Genomic DNA, 22,988 nt, shown 5'->3' with positions numbered 1-22,988 from the left:
CCAAGGTCTGAGGGACAGTGGACTGGCCCCCTGCTGAAAACGTTTTCTGACCCCTGCCCTAAACCGTGGCTGGTTCCTAAAGTGGAAAGAAGAGAGAGTTAGTTGCACAAGAGGGGAGGAGAAAGGAGGGAATCTCTGGCCATGAGAGGAGATTGGTTAGCATTGTACTGCATTCAGCGTACCAGCATCAAATCAAGAACACGGGAAGTTTGGCGTTGGGGTATCGCTTAAAAGGGGCGAGCCGTTTTTGCAGCGCCTCTCGTGGGCAAAGGCATCTAAATGTCCCCTGTGCTGTTTTCTGTGTTGTTTCTTATCAGGAACAAGTAAACATACAAAAAAACCCCAAAACTTCTGCAGCTAAGCATGTTTATTTTTGTTTTAAAATATTTTTATAAAATCTATTTTTATTTAAAAATATTAAAAATTGCACTGAGCAAGATGTTCTGCAGAAGACGACTATAAAATACATTTTGAAAGCAAATACAACAAAGAGCAACTCATTGGGGAATCTGTTCCACAACCCCCCAGCAGAAACTGCTAAAATGCTGCCTTTGTAAACTGTAATGCCGTGATTTTTTTTGGCTGTGAGTGCCGAATTGTTCCTGCTTTTTAGAGGAACGCCGGGAGACTCCTTGCAACAGGCCCGCTGTCTAATCTCACCTTCCCCTTTCTTCCCATGGCACAGACAACGAGCACGTCTATATGGAACTGTCCCAAAAGCTCTGCAAGTACTGTCCGAAAGAGTGGAAGAAAGAAGCAAGCAAGGTAAGGGCTCTGGGTTCACCTCTGATTCTGAATCCCCCTTGTTGGAAACTGCAGGAAGGGAAGCGTGTTGCTCTGGCGCTCGGATCCCGCTGGCCGGTTTCCCAATAGGCGCATCTGGGCTGGCCTCTGTGAGAACAGGATGCTGGACCGAATGGGACATTGGCCTGATCCAGCAAGCTCTTCTTGCTTGTTCTTACATTGCCGTAGCGTGAGCTGGCCCCCGGAAGCGCCTGTGTCACCTTATCCTCGCCAGGTTTAAGCAGGAAGTGTTAGAGATTTCAAAGTGCCTACGTGCAGAAAATCAGCTTATCACCTCTGTAGCAATTACCAGTTGGCAGAAAGCCAAGATCTGCTCTCTCTCCAGACCCTTAGCAACGACGTGTGATTGGTCAATGAGTTCCTAAAGAATGAGCTCTGTGTGAGAGTTGTTGGTTGGTTGTTAGTGGTGTACTGAAGGTTGAGACAGAGAGACAGAAAGGAGAGATTTTATGTTTTGTTTCTTTTATTTGTAAAGTCTGTACATAGTAACTTATGGATACTAGTTGCTTCAATAAATACTGTATATAGCTATCCAAGTGAGTTGCTGAGTTCCTGCGTTGTGCTGTCCAGTTAATGCTCAACAGCCAGAAGCTACCAGAAAACCTGCGGTTAACTCTGCTGTGTCCAGGACTACGTTATATTCCTGACACTAAATCTTAAGAGGAAGAACCGGTGGCTTCATTTTAGCAACCTTCGAGAGCTCTCTGACATCCCAGAACATAGCATATTTTTCGCTCCATAGGGCGCACCGGACCATAGGGTGCACCTCGTTTTTAGAGGAGGAAACAAGAAAAAAAAATATTTTTCTGGTTTTCCTCCTCTAAAAGCCCTGGTTTTTTTCGAGGATCAGCTAAAAGCTTTGCAGCTTTTTTTACAAAGGGAAAAGCCCTGTTTTTTTGAGGATCAGCTAAAAGTTTTGCAGCTTTCTTTGCTAAGGGGGAAAAGCAGAGGTCCTTTTGCAAAGGGGGAAGAGCAAAGAGGAAAAGCCCTGTTTTTATGGGGTTCAACTCACATTTCTGCAGCTTCTAAAGGAAAGGGAGCCATTTCTACAGTTTCCAGGCAGATAATCTAATCAGCCAGTCACATGTCGCTGGGGAAACAAACAACCTCCCTCTGCAGCACATTCAACAAAGGAGGGTGGGGCTAAAAGGGAGCCGGGACTCTTATCTCTCTCCCGATCTCTTGCTGATCAGCTGCTGAGTGGGGTCATTTCAACACCCCCTTTTCTCTTTGTAAAATAAAAAGCATGATCCTCTTTTGGCCCCCGGGCAATTCAGCTCCAGGGACCACCATTCGCTCCATAAGACGCACAGATATTTCCCCTTACTTTTTAGGAGGAAAAAAGTGCGTCTTATGAAGTGAAAAATGCGGTCTTTGTGCTTGGTTAGGCACTACCAACACATGCTGAATTCAACCCCAATAAAGGGCCGGCCAAACTTTTTGAGCCAAAATGGTACTGATGGCTACTAGCCACAATGGCTATGGCTCTGCGGCCAGAGGCAGCAGTGCTTGTGAATCACAGTTGCTGCAAACCAAAGGAGGGGAGAGGTCTCTTGTGCTCAGGTTTCCCACTGGCGTCTAATTTGCCACTGTGGGAACAGAATACTGGACTAGTAGATGCCTTTCCCCAGAGCAAAGGAGTTGTAATTAGAAGCTTAAATTATCTGGAGCCAGTTTGCAGAGCTTTAAAACAACCAAAGGACAGTTAACGCAGAAAGTATCTTCTTCTCCTCTCTTAAGAAAGGACGGCTGGAAGCTCTGAGCCGCTTAGCCGTTCAACGCCTGGCTCTTTGGAAACATATAGCATCCTGTAGCCTCAGCTGCCGAGGCCGGCATGGTGTTGAAACTCCAGCCTGCCCCTGAGACAAATTGCCGGCGTATGGGGGACGTCTCAGAAGATTGCCTTTAAGGACCTCTGAGACTTGGCCTTGGCCCCCAAAGACAGCACGGCCACATCCGGCTTCCTCCTCCTCCTCCTCCTCCTCACAGACGGGTCTCATGTCAAAGTAGCAAAAGGTCGGGTCTGGTTTTCTGGTAGCAGATAACGAAAAGGGCACAGATCAAAACTGAAGCTGCAGCTCGGGTTACCGGCAGATCTGAAGCTCGGGTTATACCTTCCTGGTGGCGCAAACCATTTTTGCAAAAGGCCAGATCGCCCCCGGGGCCTTTGGGTCTCTCCCACCCCCGTTGCTGCCGAGGTGACAATTGCTCCTTGGCCAAATGGATCCCAGCATTAACACACTGCTCCTCCTGGGGATCAGTAATTTTAGGGGGTGGGAGAAGATGTCTTCTGGAGGGGGGGGTTCCTTCTCCCTCCCTCCCTCAAGCAGAAGGCTGATTCTTTATTTTTGCCTTTGGTTGCAGGGTATAGACCAGTTTGGCCCCCCCATGATCATTCACTTCCGAGTCCAGTATTACGTGGAAAACGGCCGGCTGATCAGGTAAAGGGGAAGGGGGCTTTTTTTGGTGGGGGGGGGAGAGCAGTGGAAATTTTTTGCCGAAAGACTTGGTGGCAAAGAGCCACATGGAAGAAAAGTGGGTCCTATGGTGGCCCACAATTTATTTTTTTATTTCTTTAAAAGCTGCTCAATCTGAGTTGAAACAAAATAAGAAAAAATCCTTCCGGTAGCACCTTAGAGACCAGCTAAGTTTGTTATTGGTATGAGCTTTCGTGTGCATGCACACTTCTTCAGATATGCACACAAAAGCTCATACCAATAACAAACTTAGTTGGTCTCTAAGGTGCTACTGGAAGGAATTTTTTTTACAGTATATTGTTTCAACTATGTCAGACCAACACGGCTACCTACCTGTAACTTCTAATAGCTGTATAAGTGGGCCCAAAGATTAAAGTTAAATAAGGAGTAAAAATCAAATCAGGTATACAAAATATATAGTTATACAAACTGCAATAACAGGAAGGCTGGAAGTGAACACTGGGGCGGGGGGGGGTACAAATTGTCTTCATTTCTGCACGTAATTTCATGTATACATGTGTCTTTTATATATTTCTTTTTTTTAACCTTTCATTTTTCTTTCTTTGTATTGCTTTGCATGTTTAACGTGTAAATTTTTCGAAAACTTCGATAAAGTTTATTTTATTATTTAAAAACAATACTTATAATAAACATGAGATGGATTGAATTTCAGACCATTGCAAAGTTTACAAGGAAGAAGCAACCCCCCTCCACACACAAACACACCCCAACCCCAGCGAAATGCATCTGTGACTCCTGCCTGTCCGTTTCTCCCCTGCCGTTGGATCTTCGTTTACGTCCCTCTTCCTTTCTCTCCCTCTCCTTCCAGCGACCGAACGGCCCGCTACTATTATTACTGGCACCTGAGGAAGCAAGTCCTCCGCTCGCAGAGCCTGCTTCGCGAAGAGGCGTACTTCCTACTGGCAGCCTTCGCCCTGCAAGCCGACCTGGGCAACTTCAAGAGGAACAAGCACTACGGGAAATACTTTGAGCCCGAAGCCTACTTCCCCGCCTGGGTAGGAGCACCTCCGGACACCCCTCTCCTCCTCGCTGCCGAGCCCAGGCTCTCTCCCTCCATCCCCTTCATCCCTGTTCCCTGTGCCTAAACACAAGCTGCGTTTCCATAGCTCTGGAGGCCACCCGTCCTCCGAGCCATTCCAGGCGGCACGAGGGGTTTGTGGGCGGGTGCGTCTGTCAGCCAGAAAATATGCCGAGGGCGGCCGTGGGGATTTCCAGCTTGGCCGGGATCGAGTTGCCTTTTGCAGAAATCTGCCGGCGCTGCCTGTTTTGGCTTTTCCCTCGGAGGAGAGCGCCAATACAGTGGTACCTCGCAAGACGAATGCCTCGCTAGACGAAAAACTCGCTAGGCGAAAGGCATTCGCTAAGGAAAGGGTGACTCGCAAGACGAATTTTCCTATGGGCGCGACTCGCAAGACGATTTTTTTTTCCCCGTCAAACCGCGCTTCCCCCGTCCGTGCTTCGCAAGACGAAATTTTTGCTAGACGACAGCACGCGCAGAACGAATTAATTTCGTCTCGCGAGGCACCACTGTATGCGTGTTGGTCAGGGTGTTTTGCATTTCATTGGCTCCGTTCTTAGCGGCCTGCGGCGCGGCGCGGCCATTTTGCGGAGCCCTGCTGGGGCTCGGCGGCAGCTGCCCCAGGAAGCGGAAAGTTCGGAGGAGGCGAACTCGGCCGGTAGCTTGTCGGAGGGGTGATGCCAGGCTCTGAGGTGGAGCCATAGTAGCACTTGGGACTGGATGCGTGGACATAGGAACCTGCCCGAGACCCTTGGTCCATCTAGCTCAGTACTGCCCACACTGGCTGGCAGCAGCTCTCCAGGATTTCAGGCAGGAGGTTCTCCCTAATCCTACCTGGGGGGTGCCATTGAGGATTGGGTGGCTCTCTCTTCATGGAGGTTCTTGCATTTCAGGGGGTTGGTCTAGATGACCCTCAGGGGTCCCTTCCAGCTCTACAATTCTGCAATTGAACCTGGGACCTTCTGCATGCAAGTTCTGCCCCTGCGCTGGCCTCCAAACTTCCTAGGGACATGGGAAGCTGCCTCATACCCAGCCAGACCGTGGGTCCATTCCCAACCTGCATTTAAAGCACTACAGTCACTGCTTCCCTCGAAAAATTCTGGGAGCTGTAGTTCGCTAACGGTGCTCGCCGAACTACAACTCCCAGAGTTCCCTGGGAAGAGGCAGAGCCAGAGCCGCATTTAGGTTTGATGAGGCCCTCAGCTACTGAAGGTAATGGGGCCCTTTCTATGTCCAGCTGTCCTTTGTCAACAGCAAATTGTCACTGTTTTGTGTTGAATATACAGGTGAAACTCAAAAAATTAGAATATCGTGGAAAAGTCCATTTATGTAAGCAATTGTTTTCATTAGCTACTGGAGTTTAATATATGAGATAGACTCATGACATGCAAAGCCAGATATGTCAAGCCTTCGCTTGTTATAATTGTGATGATTATGGCATACAGCTGATGAAAACCCCAAAGTTGAGATTGTTAATTTGGGGTTCTCATCAGCTGTACGCCATAATCATCACAATTATAACAAACAAAGGCTTGGCATATCTCGCTTTGTATGTCATGAGTCTTTCTCATATATTAGTTTCACCTTTTAAGTTGAATTACTGAAAGAAATGAACCTTTCCACGATATTCTAATTTTTCAAGTTTCACCTGTACGCTCAATGGTAATTTAAGGACCTAATAGGTATCTAATGCCATTTGCACATAACAAAATATGTGTTTTATCAAAGTAATTGTTGAACTGAAATACAATTAAGAAGTATATTAATAGTGAATTTTGGGGGGGGGAGGGGGCCAAGAGAGTGGGACCCTAAGCTATAGCTTGTTTAGCTTATACGTAAATCTGGCACTGGGAAGAGGTGTTGGTTTTCAAGCCACTCTGGGAATTGTAGCTCATTCGGTGAAGGGGGGTGTCTCTTAACAACTCTCAACACCCTTAACAAACTACTGCTCCCAGGATGCTTTGCAGGAGGCCATAGCTGTTTAAAACAGGATAAAGGTAAAGGGACCCCTGACCGTTAGGTCCAGTCGCGGACGACTCTGAGGTTGCAGCGCTCATCTCGCTTTATTGGCCGAGGGATCCGGCGTACAGCTTCTGGGTCATGTGGCCAGCAGGACTAAGCCGCTTCTGGCGAACCAGAGCAGCGCACGGAAACGCCGTTTACCTTCCCACCGGAGCGGTACCTATTTATCTACTTGCACTTTGACGTGCTTTCGAACTGCTAGGTTGGCAGGAGCAGGGACCGAGCAACGGGAGCTCACCCTGTCGCGGGGATTCGAACCGCCGACCTTCTGATCGGCAAGCCCTAGGCTCTGTGGTTTAGACCACAGCGCCACCCGTGGAATAGCAGTTCTTTAAATGCATTGTGTGGCAGTGGCTCCCTGTTGTCGACACAGACCAGAAGCAGCTCTCAGGAAGGGCTGCGTGGCTCGGGATCAGAGCACCTGCTTCGTGCGCAGAAGGTCGCAGGTTCAATCCCTGGCATCTCCAAGTGAGGCTGGGGCCCTGGAGAAGGTGCTGCCAGTCAGTGTGGACAACACTAAACTAGTCATACCAATAAGTCTTTTTGGGCACAAGGCAGCTCCCTCTGCATGTTCTATGCTCTTATGTCTCCTTTGGTCAGTCGGCTCCTTCTCGGAATTCCCAGCCCATAAAATTTATCCTGGCTTTGTGTGTCTGTCTGCGGGTGAACGGTTTTTGGACTCCCAAGTGTGCACTTTGTACAATAGACTGGCCACAAGCTTGTTTTCTCCTGCTCTGGAGGGTAGGACTCGAACCCATGGCTTCAAGTTGCAAGAAAGGAGATGCTAAACATCAGGAAGAACTTTCTGACAGTGTGAGCTGTTCAACAGTGGAACAGACTCCTCCAGGAGGCTGTGGACTCTCCTTCCTTGGAGGTTTTTAAACAGAGGTTGGGTGGCCATCTGTCATGGGTGCTATAGCTGAGATTCATGCATAGGTGCCAACTCCCCGGGTGCCCGAGCACCCACAAATTTCGTTGCCAGAGCCATGCGCGCTCCATGACACCCATGGCCCCACGCACCCATGGTTGCGGGGCCAAGCTGGCATTCCTGGCAGGGGTTGGACTAGATGGCCTTTGGGGTCCCTTTCAACTCTACAATTCTATGTTTCTATGGCCGCACTAGAAAAACACAACAGGCCTGCAACTTCCGCGTGATTTCGTGAGGCGAAAGGGTGGTTTGGTGTGTTTGACCGACCCGTCTCAGGCTTCTGCTTCAATTTCATCCAACTCCCAAGCCAGCCCTCGGTGCAAACTTCCCGGCTAAGAGGATTACACGCTTGCAGCAAGGTTGACTCACTATTTCCATTTTAAGCACTTCTTCCCAGGAGTGTTTAGCATCTGCATTAAGGGGGGCGGGGGAGAGAGAGAGAGAGCAACAACTCAGACTTCAGATAGCAGACACAACCGCTGGGATGAGACGGGCGTTCTGAAATGAAAACACATTCCAGAGTCAAAAATGCCTCTTGGCAAAAAAACACCCTCTCTACCTTCACTCTCCAAAGAACAGGAGGAATATAAACTTGTAAGTGTTCTGTTGCACGCACATACCCCAAAACCCAAATTCTGCATTTTAGGAAATGCGTGCTCTGTGTTGCATAAACAGCCTTGTCATTCCCCAGCCCCTGAATGAAAGGCAGTACAGTGGGTTGCGGACACGATCCATTCTGGGGTGCCATTCGCACCCCGAAAAGTCCGCAACCAAAAAAAATGAAAGGCACAAATACAGGATGGGTGACACCTGGCTTGAGAGCAGTACATGTGAAAAGGATCTAGGAGTCTTGGTAGACCACAAACTTGACATGAGTCAACAGTGTGATGCAGCAGCTAAAAAAGCCAATGCAATTCTGGGCTGCGTCAATAGGAGTATAGCGTCTAGATCAAGGGAAGTAATAGTACCACTGTATTCCGCTCTGGTCAGACCTCACCTGGAATACTGTGTCCAGTTCTGGGCACCACAGTTCAAGAAGGATACTGACAAGCTGGAACGTGTCCAGAAGAGGGCAACCAAAATGGTCCAAGGCCTGGAAATGATGCCTTATGAGGAACGGCTGAGGGAGCTGGGTATGTTTAGCCTGGAGAAGAGAAGGTTAAGGGGTGATATGATAGCCATGTTCAAATATATAAAAGGATCTCATATAGAGGAGGGTGAAAGGTTGTTTTCTGCTGCTCCAGAGAAGCGGACACGGGGCAATGGATTCCAACTACAAGAAAGAAGATTCCACCTAAACATTAGGAAGAACTTCCTGACAGTGAGAGCTGTTGGACAGTGGAATTTGCTGCCAAGGAGTGTGGTGGAGTCTCCTTGTTTGGAGGTCTTGAAGCGGAGGCTTGACAGCCATCTGTCAGGAATGCTTTGATGGTGTTTCCTGCTTGGCAGGGGGTTGGACTGGATGGCCCTTGGGGTCTCTTCCAACTCTAGGATTCTATGATATCGCGCTTTTGCGCATGCGCAAACTACGCAGAGCGCTTCTGCGCGCGGCGAAACCCGGAAGTAAACATTTGCGGGTTTCGCCGTGTTCGTAACGTGAAAAAACGCAACCCGCAGCTATCGTAACCCGAGGTATGACTGTACAGTACAGTGGCATCTTACGTGGGGGTTTGGTTCCAGGTGTCCCACATGTACACAAAAAGGCACATACTTGAACTGTCCCTGCACAGGGATACTTGCCCGTCTGGAGCTGGCGTGCTGAGTGGGCCTTGCCCAAAAGCAAGGAAGAAATCTTCAAAGGCATCGGTTTGCTCTTTGCCTTCCTCAGCGCACTATCTCCGGGATGCTCGTGCGACCGTGCCCAGGCTTCCAGAGGCAGCGCACCGAGAGGGCTTTGCACGGCAAGCAAAGTAGAAAAGCTCTTTCCACACTGGAAAAGAACTTTGTGTGCATTTAACCTGTGCAGTGTTTTTTAATAAGAATTTATTGGTATTTTAACAATCAAAAATAAATACTACTACAAAATACAGACAAACAAACAACCTAACTAAAAAGACAAAAACAAAACCTCACGACCAAACATTCATTTAGCTATTCTAATCTTATTTAAAATCTTACTTGGTGGACTTCCTCACGTCCTCTCTTCTGCGTTCATTTCAAATATACTGTAGTAACTTTGTAGCCCCTTTAACTCTACTTTTACAACCTGTGCAATTTTAACCAGCCGAAACCACGCGGATAAATAAGTAAAGCCGCTTGCTTCCCCCAAAGTAACGCTGTTGAGAATTGCAAACATTTATTTACAAGCTGAAAGCCTTGTTGTAGACACTCGTATTTGTAACTTTAGTAAAAAGGAGGTATGCTGGAGAAGACTTAAGCTGCTCAATTAAAGGAAAGGAGAGAGGTGCTCCCTAAGACGGGGAGTGGAGGACCTGCGGCCCTCTGGATGGTGCTGAACTACAACTCCCATAATTCCTGGCTATCAGAGACGTTGGCTGGGGTCGTACAGCAAGCCTGCAAGTGCACGCATTTAACTTGTGTGCACGCACATGGCAGGAAAAAAAATATGGAAAGGGGAAGGTTCTGGGAAGAATGACTTTGCCAGTCCTGCTTGCCATGAAACGCAATGTGTTTTGAGCGCGTGCCATTTTGGCTTTAGGTGACACCCCCGGAACGTAACCCCCGCATAACTTGCATGCTCACTCTAGCTGGAAGCATCTGGAGGGCACTGGGATTTGGGAAGGCTGTGTGCCAAGTCAACTCTGGTCAGCTGTTACTTCTCCTAGCAAACTTTGAGATTCCCAGCCAGGCGCAATTGACACCCAGCGCCCCTTCTTCTCTCTCTTGGCAGGTGGTGGCAAAGAGAGGAAAGGACTATATCCTGAAGCACATTCCCATCATGCACAAGGACCAGTGCGCCCTGACTGCCTCCGAGGCCCATCTGCAATACATCAAGGAAGCTGTCCGGCTCGATGACGTGGCTGTGCATTATTATAGATTGTATAAGGTACGGGGGAGGCAGAAGCGAACTGGGCCTGTTAGGCAAGGCAAGAGCCGCCGATCAGTTTGTGTCCTCCATTTGGGAAGGCGGAAAAAATTTCGTGTCCCTGGTCATTATTCTCTCTCCCCCTCCTGGCCCCAAAACAATAGGTTTTGACCTATAAAGCCTTAAACGGCTCAGGGACGCAATACCTCCAGGACTGCCTCTTTCCATATGAACCTACCCGGACCCTGAGATCATCTTCTGAGGCCCTTCCTCGTGTGCCTCCTCCTTGAGAGGTCTGGAGGGTGGCAACACAAGAACAGGGCCTTCTCTGCAGTGGCTCCCTGTCTGTGGAATGCTCTCCCCAGGGAAGTCCGCCTGACGCCTTCATTATACACTTTTAGGTGCCAAGCAAAAACGTTCCTTTTTAAACAGGCCTTTGGTTGATCAGTTTGACATCCTATACTCTTTTAAAATGTGGCTCTTTTCGGAGGGGTGTTAATTGGGTTGTTGTTTTTATTCTGATTATATATGTTGCGATCTTTTGTAAGCAAAATTAAAAATTAAAATATTCCTTCCAGTAGCACCTTAGAAACCAACTAAGTTTGTTCTTGGTATGAGCTTTCGTGTGCATGCACACTTCTTCAGATACACACAAAAGCATGCACACAAAAGCTCATACCAAGAACAAACTTAGTTGGTTTCTAAGGTGCTACTGGAAGGAATTTTTTTATTTGTTTTGACCATGGCAGACCAACACGGCTACCTACCTGTAACTGTGATCTTTTCTGTGAACCAGCCTGAGACCTCCAGGTATAGGGCATTACCGCATTTTTCGGTCCATAAGGCGCTCCGGACCACAAGACGCACCTGTTTTTTAAAGGGGAAAAGCCAGGGTAAAATATTTTCCTGGTTTTCCTCCTCTAAAAGGCAGGGAGTGGATACTGGAGGGGGAGCCCCTTCTCCCTTCACAGCGGCTCATCCCCGCTTGCTTTAAAGGGACATGGGGACGAGGGGAGAACGCTCCGTTTCTCCCCTCGTCCCCATGTCCCTTTAAAGCAGGAGGGGATGAGCCTGCTTTTGGCATTGGCGCGCGGGGCGCAGGGTGGTGGAGAAAGTAGCTGCCCCCCACCTCCCGCTGGCACGACCCAGCAACATCCTCTTCGCTTCCCGCTGCCTCCCCCCATCCCCCGCCGCGTTCAACAGGAGGTGGGGGGAGGCAGTGGAGATGTTGCTGGATCGTGCCAGTACCTCTGTTCGCCGAAAGAAGCTTCTTTCGGCCAACGGAGGTGCTGGGCATGATCCAGCAACATCGCCACTGCCTCCTCCCGCCAAACGCGGCGGGGGATGGGGGGAGGCCACGGGAGTGAAGCCTTCGCTCCATAAGGCGCACAGGGATTTCCATTCCTTTTTAGGAGGGAAAAAGTGTATCTTATGGAGCATAAAATACGGTATATAAATAACAACAACAACAACCTTGGAAATTTAGTGCTGCGTTTTCACATGGCTCGTTGAGAAACTGCAACAGTGGCGTGTTTGCGACGGCACTCTTCAGAAATGGCTGTAAAGATAAGTTGCAAGGTCTGGTGACGGAGGCCATTATTCAGCCTGGCCACCAGGCTTTAGCCCTCGCTTCAGGAGGACAGCTGTATTTCGGAGGAGAAGGTGTTGCAAAATTGCAGCGGGTCAGGCTAGAGGACTTGGGGTCCTTTCCAACCCTGCAGCTCTGTGTTTCTGTGAAAAGCTGGGGCGCTAGCAGCAAGCAGAAGTCTCCCAGACCAATCTTCCTATCCAGGCACAGGACAATAGAGGGCACCCTTGGCTAACCTGATGCCTTACAGATGTTTTGAACTACAATTCCCATCACCCCCAGCGAGCACGGCTGGGTAGGGGAGAGGTGCTTCTTTGAGCCAGTGATAGCCAGAATTTGAATCGGGAGTGTGAGGGGAGCCGGCGAGGTGTGGCCCTTGTGCCGGCTGGTGCTGATGGGAGTTGTAGTCCGAAACCTCTGGAGGGCACCCGGTTGGGGAAGGATGCTCTGTTAATCCACACACAACCTTGCTCTGAAGAATTGAAGGGTCCCTCTTTTCTCTGCATGTCTGAACGCTCCTTTTCCCAAGTAAAACAGCCATTCAAATTGTGTGTGCAAGATGAGGGCAAAAAGAGTCACAATCATTTCTTTCTCGCAGGACAAGAAGGAAATCGAGGCCTCCCTCACCCTAGGGCTTACCACTCGAGGCATCCAGATATTCCAGGTACGCGCCTCCAAAACATTACCTACTGTTGAGATGTCTTCTTGTTTTCCCAGGCTTAAGCCTGCACATTTTCAGCAGGCTAAACTCTGTGTGGAATCTGAGATTTGGATTTCCAGGGGTGGGGTGGGGGGAATTCACAGTCCTCCTGATGTTTGAAGCTTTCCTGAAAGCAGGTAACTCGTCTCCATGCCGGAGAGTCCAGGTTTTGGAGGGTAGAGCTGCAGAAAGAGATGGGGAGAGTTTTCTGAAACGTAAGATGTGCACAGATGTACAGTATTTTCCGGCGTATAAGACAACCCCCAACTTTTCCAGTTAAAATATAGAGTTTGAGATATACTCGATCGCAGATTCTCCACCCAGGATATATAAAACGACCCCCGATTTTTGAGAAGATTTTCCTGGATTAAAAAGTAGTCTTATACGCCAGAATATTTTGTTGTTGTTCAGTCGTTCAGTCGTGTCCGACTCTTCGTGACCCCATGGACCAGAGCACGCCAGGCACGCCTATCCTTCACTGCCTCCCGCAGTTTGGCCAAACTCATGTTAGTAGCTTCGAGAACACTGTCCAACCATCTCATCCTCTGTCGTCCCCTTCTCCTTGTGCCCTCCATCTTTCCCAACATCAGGGTCTTTTCCAGGGAGTCTTCTCTTCTCATGAGGTGGCCAAAGTACTGGAGCCTCAACTTCAGGATCTGTCCTTCTAGTGAGTACTCAGGGCTGATTTCTTTGAGAATGGATAGGTTTGATCTTCTTGCAGTCCATGGGACTCTCAAGAGTCTCCTCCAGCACCATAATTCAAAAGCATCAATTCTTCGGCGATCAGCCTTCTTGATGGTCCAGCTCTCACTTCCATACATTACTACTGGGAAAACCATAGCTTTAACTATACGGACCTTTGTCGGCAAGGTGATGTCTTTGCTTTTTAAGATGCTGTCTAGGTTTGTCATTGCTTTTCTCCCAAGAAGCAGGCGTCTTCTAATTTCGTGACTGCTGTCACCATCTGCAGTGATCATGGAACCCAAGAAAGTGAAATCTCTCACTGCCTCCATTTCTTCCCCTTCTATTTGCCAGGAGGTGATGGGACCAGTGGCCATGATCTTAGTTTTTTTGATGTTGAGCTTCAGACCATATTTTGTGCTCTCTTCTTTCACCCTCATTAAAAGGTTCTTTAATTCTTCCTCACTTTCTGCCATCAAGGTAGTATCATCAGCATATCTGAGGTTGTTGATATTTTTTCCGGCAATCTTAATTCCGGTTGGGGATTCATCCAGCCCAGCCTTTTGCATGATGAATTCTGCATATAAGTTAAATAAGCAGGGAGACAATATACAGCCTTGTCATACTCCTTTCCCAATTTTGAACCAATCAGTTGTTCCATATCCAGTTCTAACTGTAACTTCTTGTCCCACATAGAGATTTCTCAGGAGACAAATGAGGTGATCCGACACTCCCATTTCTTTAAGAACGACCCCCGATTTTTGAGAAGATTTTCCTGGATTAAAAAGTAGTCTTATACGCCAGAATATACAGTACCTTTTTTTTTAAGAAAAGATGTACCTTTTTAGAAAAAAAAAAGATCACTGACGTTTCTGCTCCCATGGGATCTCTCTCTCTCTCTCTCTCTCTCACACACACACACACACACACACTTTGCAATCCATTCTCCTACTTGGCTGGCTGCCTTGAACCTTCCATTTTAAATTGTCAGTTTCTGCAAATGGTAAATATATTCAGCGGGTGGCGCTGTGGTCTAAACCACAGAGCCTAGGGCTTGCCGATCAGAAGGTCGGCAGTTCGAATCCCCGCGACGGGGTGAGCTTCCGTTGCTCGGTCCCTGCTCCTGCCCACCTAGCAGTTCAAAAGCATGTCAAAAAGTGCAAGTAGATAAATAGGTACCACTCCAGCGGGAAGGTAAACGGCGTTTCCGTGTGCTGCTCTGGTTTCACCAGAAGCGGCTTAGTCATGCTGGCCACATGACCTGGAAGCTGTCTGCGGACAAACGCCAGCTCCCTCGGCCTATACAGCAAGATAAGCGTGCAACCTCAGAGTCGTCCGCGACTGGATGTAATGGTCAAGGGTACCTTTTATCATGGCTGCCAGTTCATTTTTGCACCCAGTTCAAGGTGTTTATCCTAGTCTTTAAACCCCTGAGCGACTTAGGCCCCAAATAGCTGGAAAACCTCCTTCCCTACAAACCCCCTTGGCTGTTAAAATCGGCAGAAGGGGCTCTCTCGGTAGTCGCACCTCCCTCAGAAGTTCACATCGGTGGTGGCGGCAGCCCAGGAGAGGGTCTTCTGTGTGGTGGCCCCTAACCTGTGGAAATTCCTCCCCACGGAGTTGCGTCTTTCATTGTACGCTGGAGACACATCCCTGGCTTTTGGCACCTGAGACGTGTGTTTTCAGGGCCTGTTCCTGTGATTGCAATCTCCTTTAACGGTTTTTTAGTTTTAAATTGCCGTAGCGGACCACGAGGCATGCTAGGGGAACATCAGGTAATATATATATAACGGTCATCGTCATCTCTCTTCCCTCCCTTTTCTTCCTCCCCAGAATGTAAACAGCGAAAGGCAATTGCTTTACGACTTCCCTTGGACGAACGTGGGGAAACTCGTCTTTGTGGTGAGTAGGGAGACCCCAAAGTCAGCCTCGCTGCTCAGTTCCTCGCAAACATTCTGCCTGCGGCACGGATTCGAATGACGGGTTTGCTTGGGTCGCACACTTGGGGTAACCGCGTGCGGTTCCGGTCGCTTCACCTCAAAACGGAGATTGTAGGAAAGGTCAGGAAAAGGGGAAACAGAATGGTCAAGGGGGAAAGATGGTGAGGCAAGGTAACATCTGTTTTTGGAAAGGCTTAGTGTAGCCAGGGGGGAAGACAAGTAAAGTGGCGACACGAGAGGAGAGTATAATGTGGGGGGGGGGAATACAAAAGAAAGTGTTTCTCTAAACGGCGCATGGTTATGTGCAAGTGGTCTCAACCACTGAACCTCTTGGGCTTGCTGATCAGAAGGTCGGCGGTTCGAATCTGCGCAACGGGGTGAGGTCCCTTTGCTCTGTCCCAGCTCCTGCCAACTTAGCAGATTGAAAGGACGTCAAAGTGCAAGTAGATAAATAGTTACCGTATATTGTGGCGTATAACAGTGTTTTTCAACCTTTTTTGGGCAAAGGCACACTTGTTTCATGAAAAAAATCACGAGGCACACCACCATTAGAAAATGTTAAAAAGTTTAACTCTGTGCCTATATTGACTATATATAAAGTAATTCTCTTGAATTTTTGAATTTTTCCCACGGCACACCAGGCAACATCTTGCGGCACACTAGTGTGCCGCGGAACAGTGGTTGAAAAACACTGGCGTATAAGACTACTTCTTAATCCAGGAAAATCTTCTCAAAAGTCGGGGGTCGTCTTATACGCCGGGTGGAGAATCTGCAGTCGAGTATACCTCAAACTCTATATTTTAACTGGAAAAGTTGGGGGTCGTCTTATACACCCAGTTGTCTTATACGCCGGAATATACGGTACTGCTGTGGCAGGAAAGTAAACAGTGTTTCCATGCGCTCTGGTTTCCTATCATGGGGTTCCGATGTGCCGGAAGCAGTTTAGTCCTGCTGGCCACATGACCCGGAAAGCTGTCTGTGGACAAACGCCAGCTCTCTCACCCTGAAAGCAAGATGAGCGCCGCAACCCCACAGTCACCTTTGACCGGACTTAAACATCCAGGGGTCCTTTACCCTTTTTATGTGCAAGGATTATGCTCCTTCAAGAGGTACCGGGAGGTTTTTGACGTTTGAGGTTTTTGTGCTTGAATACTTTGCTGGACCCAAGGTGGCTGGGGCTACCCAGTCAGGTGCGCAGCAGATAAATAACAAATGTATTATTTATAGGTAGGTAGCCGTGTTGGTCTGCCAAAGTCAAAACAAAATAAAAAATAAAAAAATTCCTTCCCGTAGCACCTTAGAGACCAACTAAGTTTGTTCTTGGTATGAGCTTTCGTGTGCATGCACACTTCTTCAGATACACTGAAACGGAAGTCACCAGACCCTTAAATATATTGAGGGAGTGGGGAGGGGTATTACTCAGAAGGGTGGTGGGAATGGGGGATTGGCTGATGGGTGTGGAAAACCTGTAGGCGACTGTTAACGACTGCAATTGGTCTTACAGGAAAAAGCAAGGGGTGAGATGGCTAAAGATAGCTTTGTCATGTATAATGAGATAAGAATCCAAAGTCTTTGTTCAGGCCAGGTCTCTCCGTGGTTTTGAGTTTGGTAATAAGTTGCAATTCAGCAACTTCTCTTTCCAGTCTATTTCTAAAATTCCTTTGTATTAAAAGACAGCTACTTTGAGATCTTGTATAGAATGTCCTGGGAGATTGAAGTGTTCTCCTACTGGTTTCTCTGTCTTGTGATTCCTGATATCAGATTTATGTCCATTTATCCTTTGGCATAGGGTATTAATATAATGTATTATTATTATTATTATTATTATTATTATTATTATTATTATTATTCACTGAATTAGATGGCAATAACAACAACAACAACAACAACAACAACAACAACAACAATAATAATAATAATAATAATAATAATAATAATAATAATAATTTTATCTATACCCCGCCCTTCCCAGCCAAAAACCGGGCTCGGGGTGGCTAACACTAATTAAAATCACAGGAAAAAACATTAAAACAATCAATTTAAAATACAGATTAAAATACAAATTTAAAAATTCAAAATTAAAACTGCAGTCTCATTTTCAAATAGCCCACCAATAAAAGAATGAAGCATAACTATCAAACAGAAACCAACCCAAAGGTCAGGTGGAACAGCTCCGTCTTGCAGGCCCTGCGGAAAGATGCCAAATCCCGCAGAGCCCTGGTCTCTTGTGAAAGACTGTTCCACCAAGTCGGGGCCAATACTGAGAAGGCCCTGGCCCTAGTTGAGGCCAACCTAGCATCTTTGTTGCTCGGGACCTCCAAAAGATTATTATTTGAGGACCTTAAGGTCCTACACGGGACATACCAGGAGAGGCGGTTCCTTAGAGGATTAGACAAATTCATGGAGGATAAGACTATCAGTGGGTACCAGGCCCCATGGCGATGCTCTGCTTGCCCTCTTGGAGACTGTGTGACCCAGGATATGGGTTGTTGGGAATCGCAAGTGGGGAGATGGATGCTGTTGTGCTCAGTTGCTGCCAGGGGGCTTCCAGGTGGGACATCTGCATGACCACCATGACAACAGGATGCCGGACAACAAGGGTCTTACCGCTGTTATGACACAATGCCACATGCGGCCTCTTGCAGACTTGCTAAGCTACCACTAACTAATGCAGTATCAATTTCAGCAGTGGAGATAAAACACATTCAGTAGCCACTGATGGCCCCCTCCTCCTCTGTGAATTTCTTTTTTTAGGTGCGCATTAAAATGAAATTTTATTTGCTGACAATTTATGCCTTTTTGCAAGGAGGAGCCTTTTGCAGCTTCTTCACTTCGTGCTTGATGATTCCGTTTCTCGTTTCCTTAACCTTCATGACCTTGTAATGATCAAAATCTGGCATCTTGGCTTCCTTCTTCCTTGCTTTGATTTTTTTTTTGTGCCCATCTGGTAGTTTTCCACTTCTCGTTAATGTTTCCCTTCTCCCAAGCAGCTCTCACGTACTTTTGACGAGCACTGCGAGGAAACTTGAGTCAGTCAGCTGCATGGCTTGCCTTCTGACCCCGCTGCAGGGACCACCTGCTACTGCCCTGTTCTGATCAATAACATCCACAATCGTTACTGGCGCTGTGGTCTCAACCACTGAGCCTCCTGGGCTTGCCGATCGGAAGGTTGGCAGTTCGAATCCGCACAACGGGGTGAGCTCCCGTTGCTCTGTCCCAGCTTCTGCCAACCTAGCATTTTGAAAGCATACTAATGCAGAGCAGAAAAATAGGTACCACTGCGGCGGGAAAGTAAACTGTGTTTCTATGCGTTCTGGCTTCTGTCACAGTGTCCCGTTGTGCCAGAAGCAGTTTAGTCCTGCTGGCCACATGACCCGGAAAGCTGTTTGTGGACAAACGCCGGCTCCCTTGGCCTGAAAGTGAGATGAGTGCTGCAACCCCAGAGTCGCCTTTGACTGGACTTAACCATCTAGGGGTCCTTTACCTGCAGTCACTACCAGCTTGCCCGCATGTGGTCCAAAGGAAATATAGGCAACTTGGCCAATCTCAACGTAGCGTTTGAACACCATGAGGGCCACCTCACGAGCCGACGGTGGCAGGGAGAAAGAAAGAGGTCTAATCCTCTTTTAAAGTGGTCCAAGTTGGTGGGCATCATAGAATCCTAGAGTTGGAAGAGACCCCAAGGGCCATCCAGTCCAACCCCCTGCCAAGCAGGAAACACCATCAAAGCATTCCTGACAGATGGCTGTCAAGCCTCCGCTTAAAGACCTCCAAAGAAGGAGACTCCACCACATTCCTTGGCAGAAAATTCCACTGCAGGAGGGAGTTCCATAGTTTGCGCAAAGAAGTTCCTTTCTTTCATCTGTCCTGAATTTTCCAACGTTCAGCTTCATCAAACATCCAGGAGTTCCAGTGTTGCGAGAGAGGGAGAAAACGGTTTCTCTACCCACTTTCTCTGTGCCATGCATAGTTTTATAAACTTCTATCGTGTCGCCAAGAAAGCAGAGACGTCACCTTGCCGACAAAGGTCCATCTAGTTCAAGCTATGGTTTTCCCAGTAGTGATGTATGGAAGTGAGAGCTGGACCATCAAGAAGGCTGATCGCTGAAGAATTGATGCTTTTGAATTATGGTGCTGGAGGAGACTCTTGAGAGTCCCATGGACTGCAAGAAGATCAAACCTATCCATTCTCAAGGAAATCGGCCCTGAGTGCTCACTAGAAGGACAGATCCTGAAGCTGAGGCTCCAGTACTTTGGCCACCTCATGAGAAGAGAAGACTCCCTGGGAAAGATCCTGATGTTGGGAAAGATGGAAGGCACAAGGAGAAGGGGACGGCAGAGGATGAGATGGTTGGACAGTGTTCTCGAAGCTACTAACATGAGTCTGACCAAACTGTGGGAGGCAGTGGAAAACAGGAGCACCTGGCGTGTTCTGGTCCATGGGGTCACGAAGAGTCGGACACGACTAAACAACAACAACATCATGTTGCCTCTCCCTTCGCCTTTTTCCTAAACTAATAAACCCCAAATGCTGTAACTTTTCCTCTCAGGGAAATTGCCCAATCTCATGGTTCATCTTGCTCAATCTCATGGATCATCTTGGCTGCCCTTTTACAAACCTTTTTCTAACTTCACAATATCCTTTTTGAGGCGAGGTGACCAGAACTGTAGGGTTTCTGGGTTTTAGTATTGGACTAGATTGCCGTCGTTGGTTTTTTTCTGCTGACGCACCTGAGAGACAGTGCGTTTTAATTACGGTGTATTTCAAATTCCGCATTTTAACAGGGCCGTGCAGTCTTTGGCAAACTGCTTCGAAGCAACCTTTAACAAATAAATATAATTTCAAGGTTTTTTAAGGTTCAACCCCCCTAGTAAGCTCTTGCACATCGAAAGCCGGCGTTTCTGTTTTTTTGTTTTGTTTTTCTTTTATGAGCTCCACTTCCCGGCAAGAAATAAAAACCCTCTCAAAGCTGCTTGCGAGAAAATACTTACAGAATAATAAAGCGGCAAGAAATAAAACAGAGCAGCCTAAAGTCTTAAAAAATAAATAAAAAACAAGTCAGCTTTGCTGAGGCACGTAGCTGATAAAAAGTCTTCCTTGGAAGACTGAATTGGCCTTCGAAACCTGGGGAAGGGCAAGTTTCTTGCAGAGTCTCTCTCAGCAATGTCTCCCGAAAAGCGGGTGCCACAAGGACCCTCTGAAAAGGCACCTAAGGGCCACATCCCAGCGGGAGGCAGGGCCAGCGGGAAGAGTGGGTGGAGCAAGAAATTTACATTTTCCCCTTTGTACCGTATGTTACTTCATCTGTAGCCATTGGCAGCCCTCTCCTCCACAAATTTGTCTAATCCTCTCTCTTTTTTTAGACATAAATTTCTATTGATTTTCACAGGTGTTACAAGTTTACTTATATTTCAATACAGTCATACCTTGGTTGCTGAACGCCTTGGGACTCGTACATTTTGGCTCCCAAAAAATCAATCAGAAACCGGAAGTGAGTGTTCCGGTTTTCGAACGATTTTCGGGAGCCGAATGTCCGGCGCGACTTCCGATTGGCTGCAGGAGCTTTCTGCAGCCAATCGGAAGCCGTGCTTTGGTTCCGAACGTTTTGAAAGTCAAACGGACTTCCGAAACGGATTCCTTTCGACTTCCAAGGTAGAACTGTATATGTTTTTCTTAAAAATTTTGACTCCCCACCCTTACTTCCCTGGTGTTTTTATTCCTCCTTATACCTACTGTTTTATATGACATACTTTAATCTAATACAAATTAACCTCTATTTCACTAATAATAATAAAAATAACAATAATTATTTATACCCAGCCCATCTGGCTCAGTTTCCCCAGCCACTCTGGGAGGCTTCCAAGAAAATGTTTAAAATACATTAGAAGAAGAAGGAGGAGAGTTTGGATTTGATATCCCGCTTTATCACTACCCGAAGGAGTCTCAAAGCGGCTAACATTCTCCTTTCCCTTCCTCCCCCACAACAAACCCTCTGTGAGGTGAGTGGGGCTGAGAGACTTCAGAGAAGTGTGACTAGCCCAAGGTCACCCAGCAGCTGCATGTGGAGGAGCGGAGACGCGAACCCAGTTCACCAGATTACGAGTCTACCGCTCTTAACCACTACACCACACTGGCTAGAATGACTAGAAACACCAGTCATTAAAACTTCCCTAAACAGGGCTGCCTTCAGATGTATCTATCTAAAAGTCAGACAGTTGCTTATTTCCTTGACATCTGATGGGAGGGCGTTCCACAGGGCGGGCGCCACCACCGAGAAGGCCCTCTGCCTGGTTCCCAGGCCTATGCAGGCAATTCAGAATATTCCTTATCATTGTTTTCATCCCACTGCTCATAATTCAGACGCTGCCTGCGTTTTCCTTTGTCTACAGTGGTTCTTCAAATAGTCAAATCCTCTTTTAAAGGCGTCCGGGGGGGGGGGGCTATCTCTGCCTCCTTCAGGAGGGGTTTCCACAGTTTAACTCTGCGCTGCGTACAGAAGTGCTTTCGTTTTTGCATCCTGAGTCTCACGGCGGCGTTCGGTCTCCAGGCGCCAGCTGACTCCCGAATGCGCTCCTTTTCTCTCTCCGCAGGGCAAGAGGTTCGAGATCCTGCCCGATGGCCTGCCCTCTGCCCGCAAGCTCACCTACTACACCGCCTGCCCCTTGCGATCGCGGCATCTCTTGCAACTCCTGAGCAGCAGCCACCGACTCTACATGAACCTGCAGCCCGTCCTGCGGCAGATCAGGAAGCTGGAGGAGAGCGAAGGTAGGAACGGCCGCATCTCCTGGATTGGCGCTCCTTTGCTTCGGCCTGTGTCTCCCACCGCACCGCCCCCCACCGAACCTCTCATTATTTGTGCTAGCAAGCCTGCCAAGGGTGCTAGTCCACAAGGTTCTGAGCAGCCAGGAGAACAGGAAGCTGACATCTACGGAGTTTAAAAGTGTGGCTGTGGGGGCGGAAGGTGCTGTGACCCCCTTTTCTAGGGTTGGGGGGACATGGAGGAGCTGTGGGGTTATGGGGGCAGGGGATTGGTATTATGAAAATTCAGCGGAGCAACTGCTGCACAGAAGATATGCTGAGGAAACTACGAGTATTTAAAATAATTAAGAGGGTGCAAAAACAGGTCCTTTGCTATAGGGAAAAAAATTATAATAATAGAAGTTATACTAAGATTACAAAATCCCACAAACTGTGACCCAACCAGTGACCCACCCACAAGGGGACAGAGAGGAGTACACAACGCTCCTTATATTCTACATTTACAGCTCAGTTAACAATACCTGCTGTACTCCCTCCCATCTGCAAAACTAGGTTATGAGATTTACAGTAACTTTTAAAGAGGTACACATTTTGTGGAATAATAATGAACCTTGATATCTGAACTAATCAGCAATTTGTTGAGTTTTAAAAGGAAGTAAAGGTAAATAGTAAAGGGACGCAGGTGGCGTTGCGGTCCTGAACCTCTTGGGCTTAAGATCACAAGGTCGGCGGTTCGAATCCCCGCAATGGGGGTGGGAGGGCGTTCCACAGGGCGGGTGCCACTACCGAGAAGGCCCTCTGCCTGGTTCCCTGTAACCTCACTTCTCGCAGTGAGGGAACCGCCTTGGCGCTGGATCTCCGTGTCCGGGCAGAACGATGGGGGTGGAGACGCTCCTTCAGGTATACAGGACCGAGGCCGTTTAGGGCTTCAAAGGTCAGCACCAACACTTTGAATTGTGCTCGGAAACGTACTGGGAGCCAATGTAGGTCTTTCAAGACCGGTGTTATGTGGTAGATGAAATAACCCAACTGGCGACTGGAGAAAGAGAGAGGTGTGGTGCCG

General features: G+C 48.0%; 1 protein-coding gene across 1 annotated transcript in view; it reads left to right on the top strand.

The window, feature by feature from the left end:
• FRMD6 (FERM domain containing 6) overlaps positions 1-22,988 on the top strand; it is a 36,082-nt gene that overhangs the window by 6,036 nt on the left and 7,058 nt on the right. Inside the window, exons 3-9 of the mRNA XM_033165070.1 lie at positions 686-765; positions 3,169-3,245; positions 4,111-4,297; positions 10,122-10,277; positions 12,443-12,508; positions 15,059-15,127; positions 21,757-21,931. Of these exons, the coding sequence (XP_033020961.1) occupies positions 686-765; positions 3,169-3,245; positions 4,111-4,297; positions 10,122-10,277; positions 12,443-12,508; positions 15,059-15,127; positions 21,757-21,931 (810 nt within the window). The remainder of the gene's footprint in view (positions 1-685; positions 766-3,168; positions 3,246-4,110; positions 4,298-10,121; positions 10,278-12,442; positions 12,509-15,058; positions 15,128-21,756; positions 21,932-22,988) is intronic.

Source organism: Lacerta agilis, chromosome 1 (genome assembly GCF_009819535.1).
Source record: "Lacerta agilis isolate rLacAgi1 chromosome 1, rLacAgi1.pri, whole genome shotgun sequence".
Taxonomy (NCBI): Eukaryota; Metazoa; Chordata; class Lepidosauria; order Squamata; family Lacertidae; genus Lacerta; species Lacerta agilis.
This window is presented reverse-complemented; position numbering and strand designations above follow the sequence as displayed.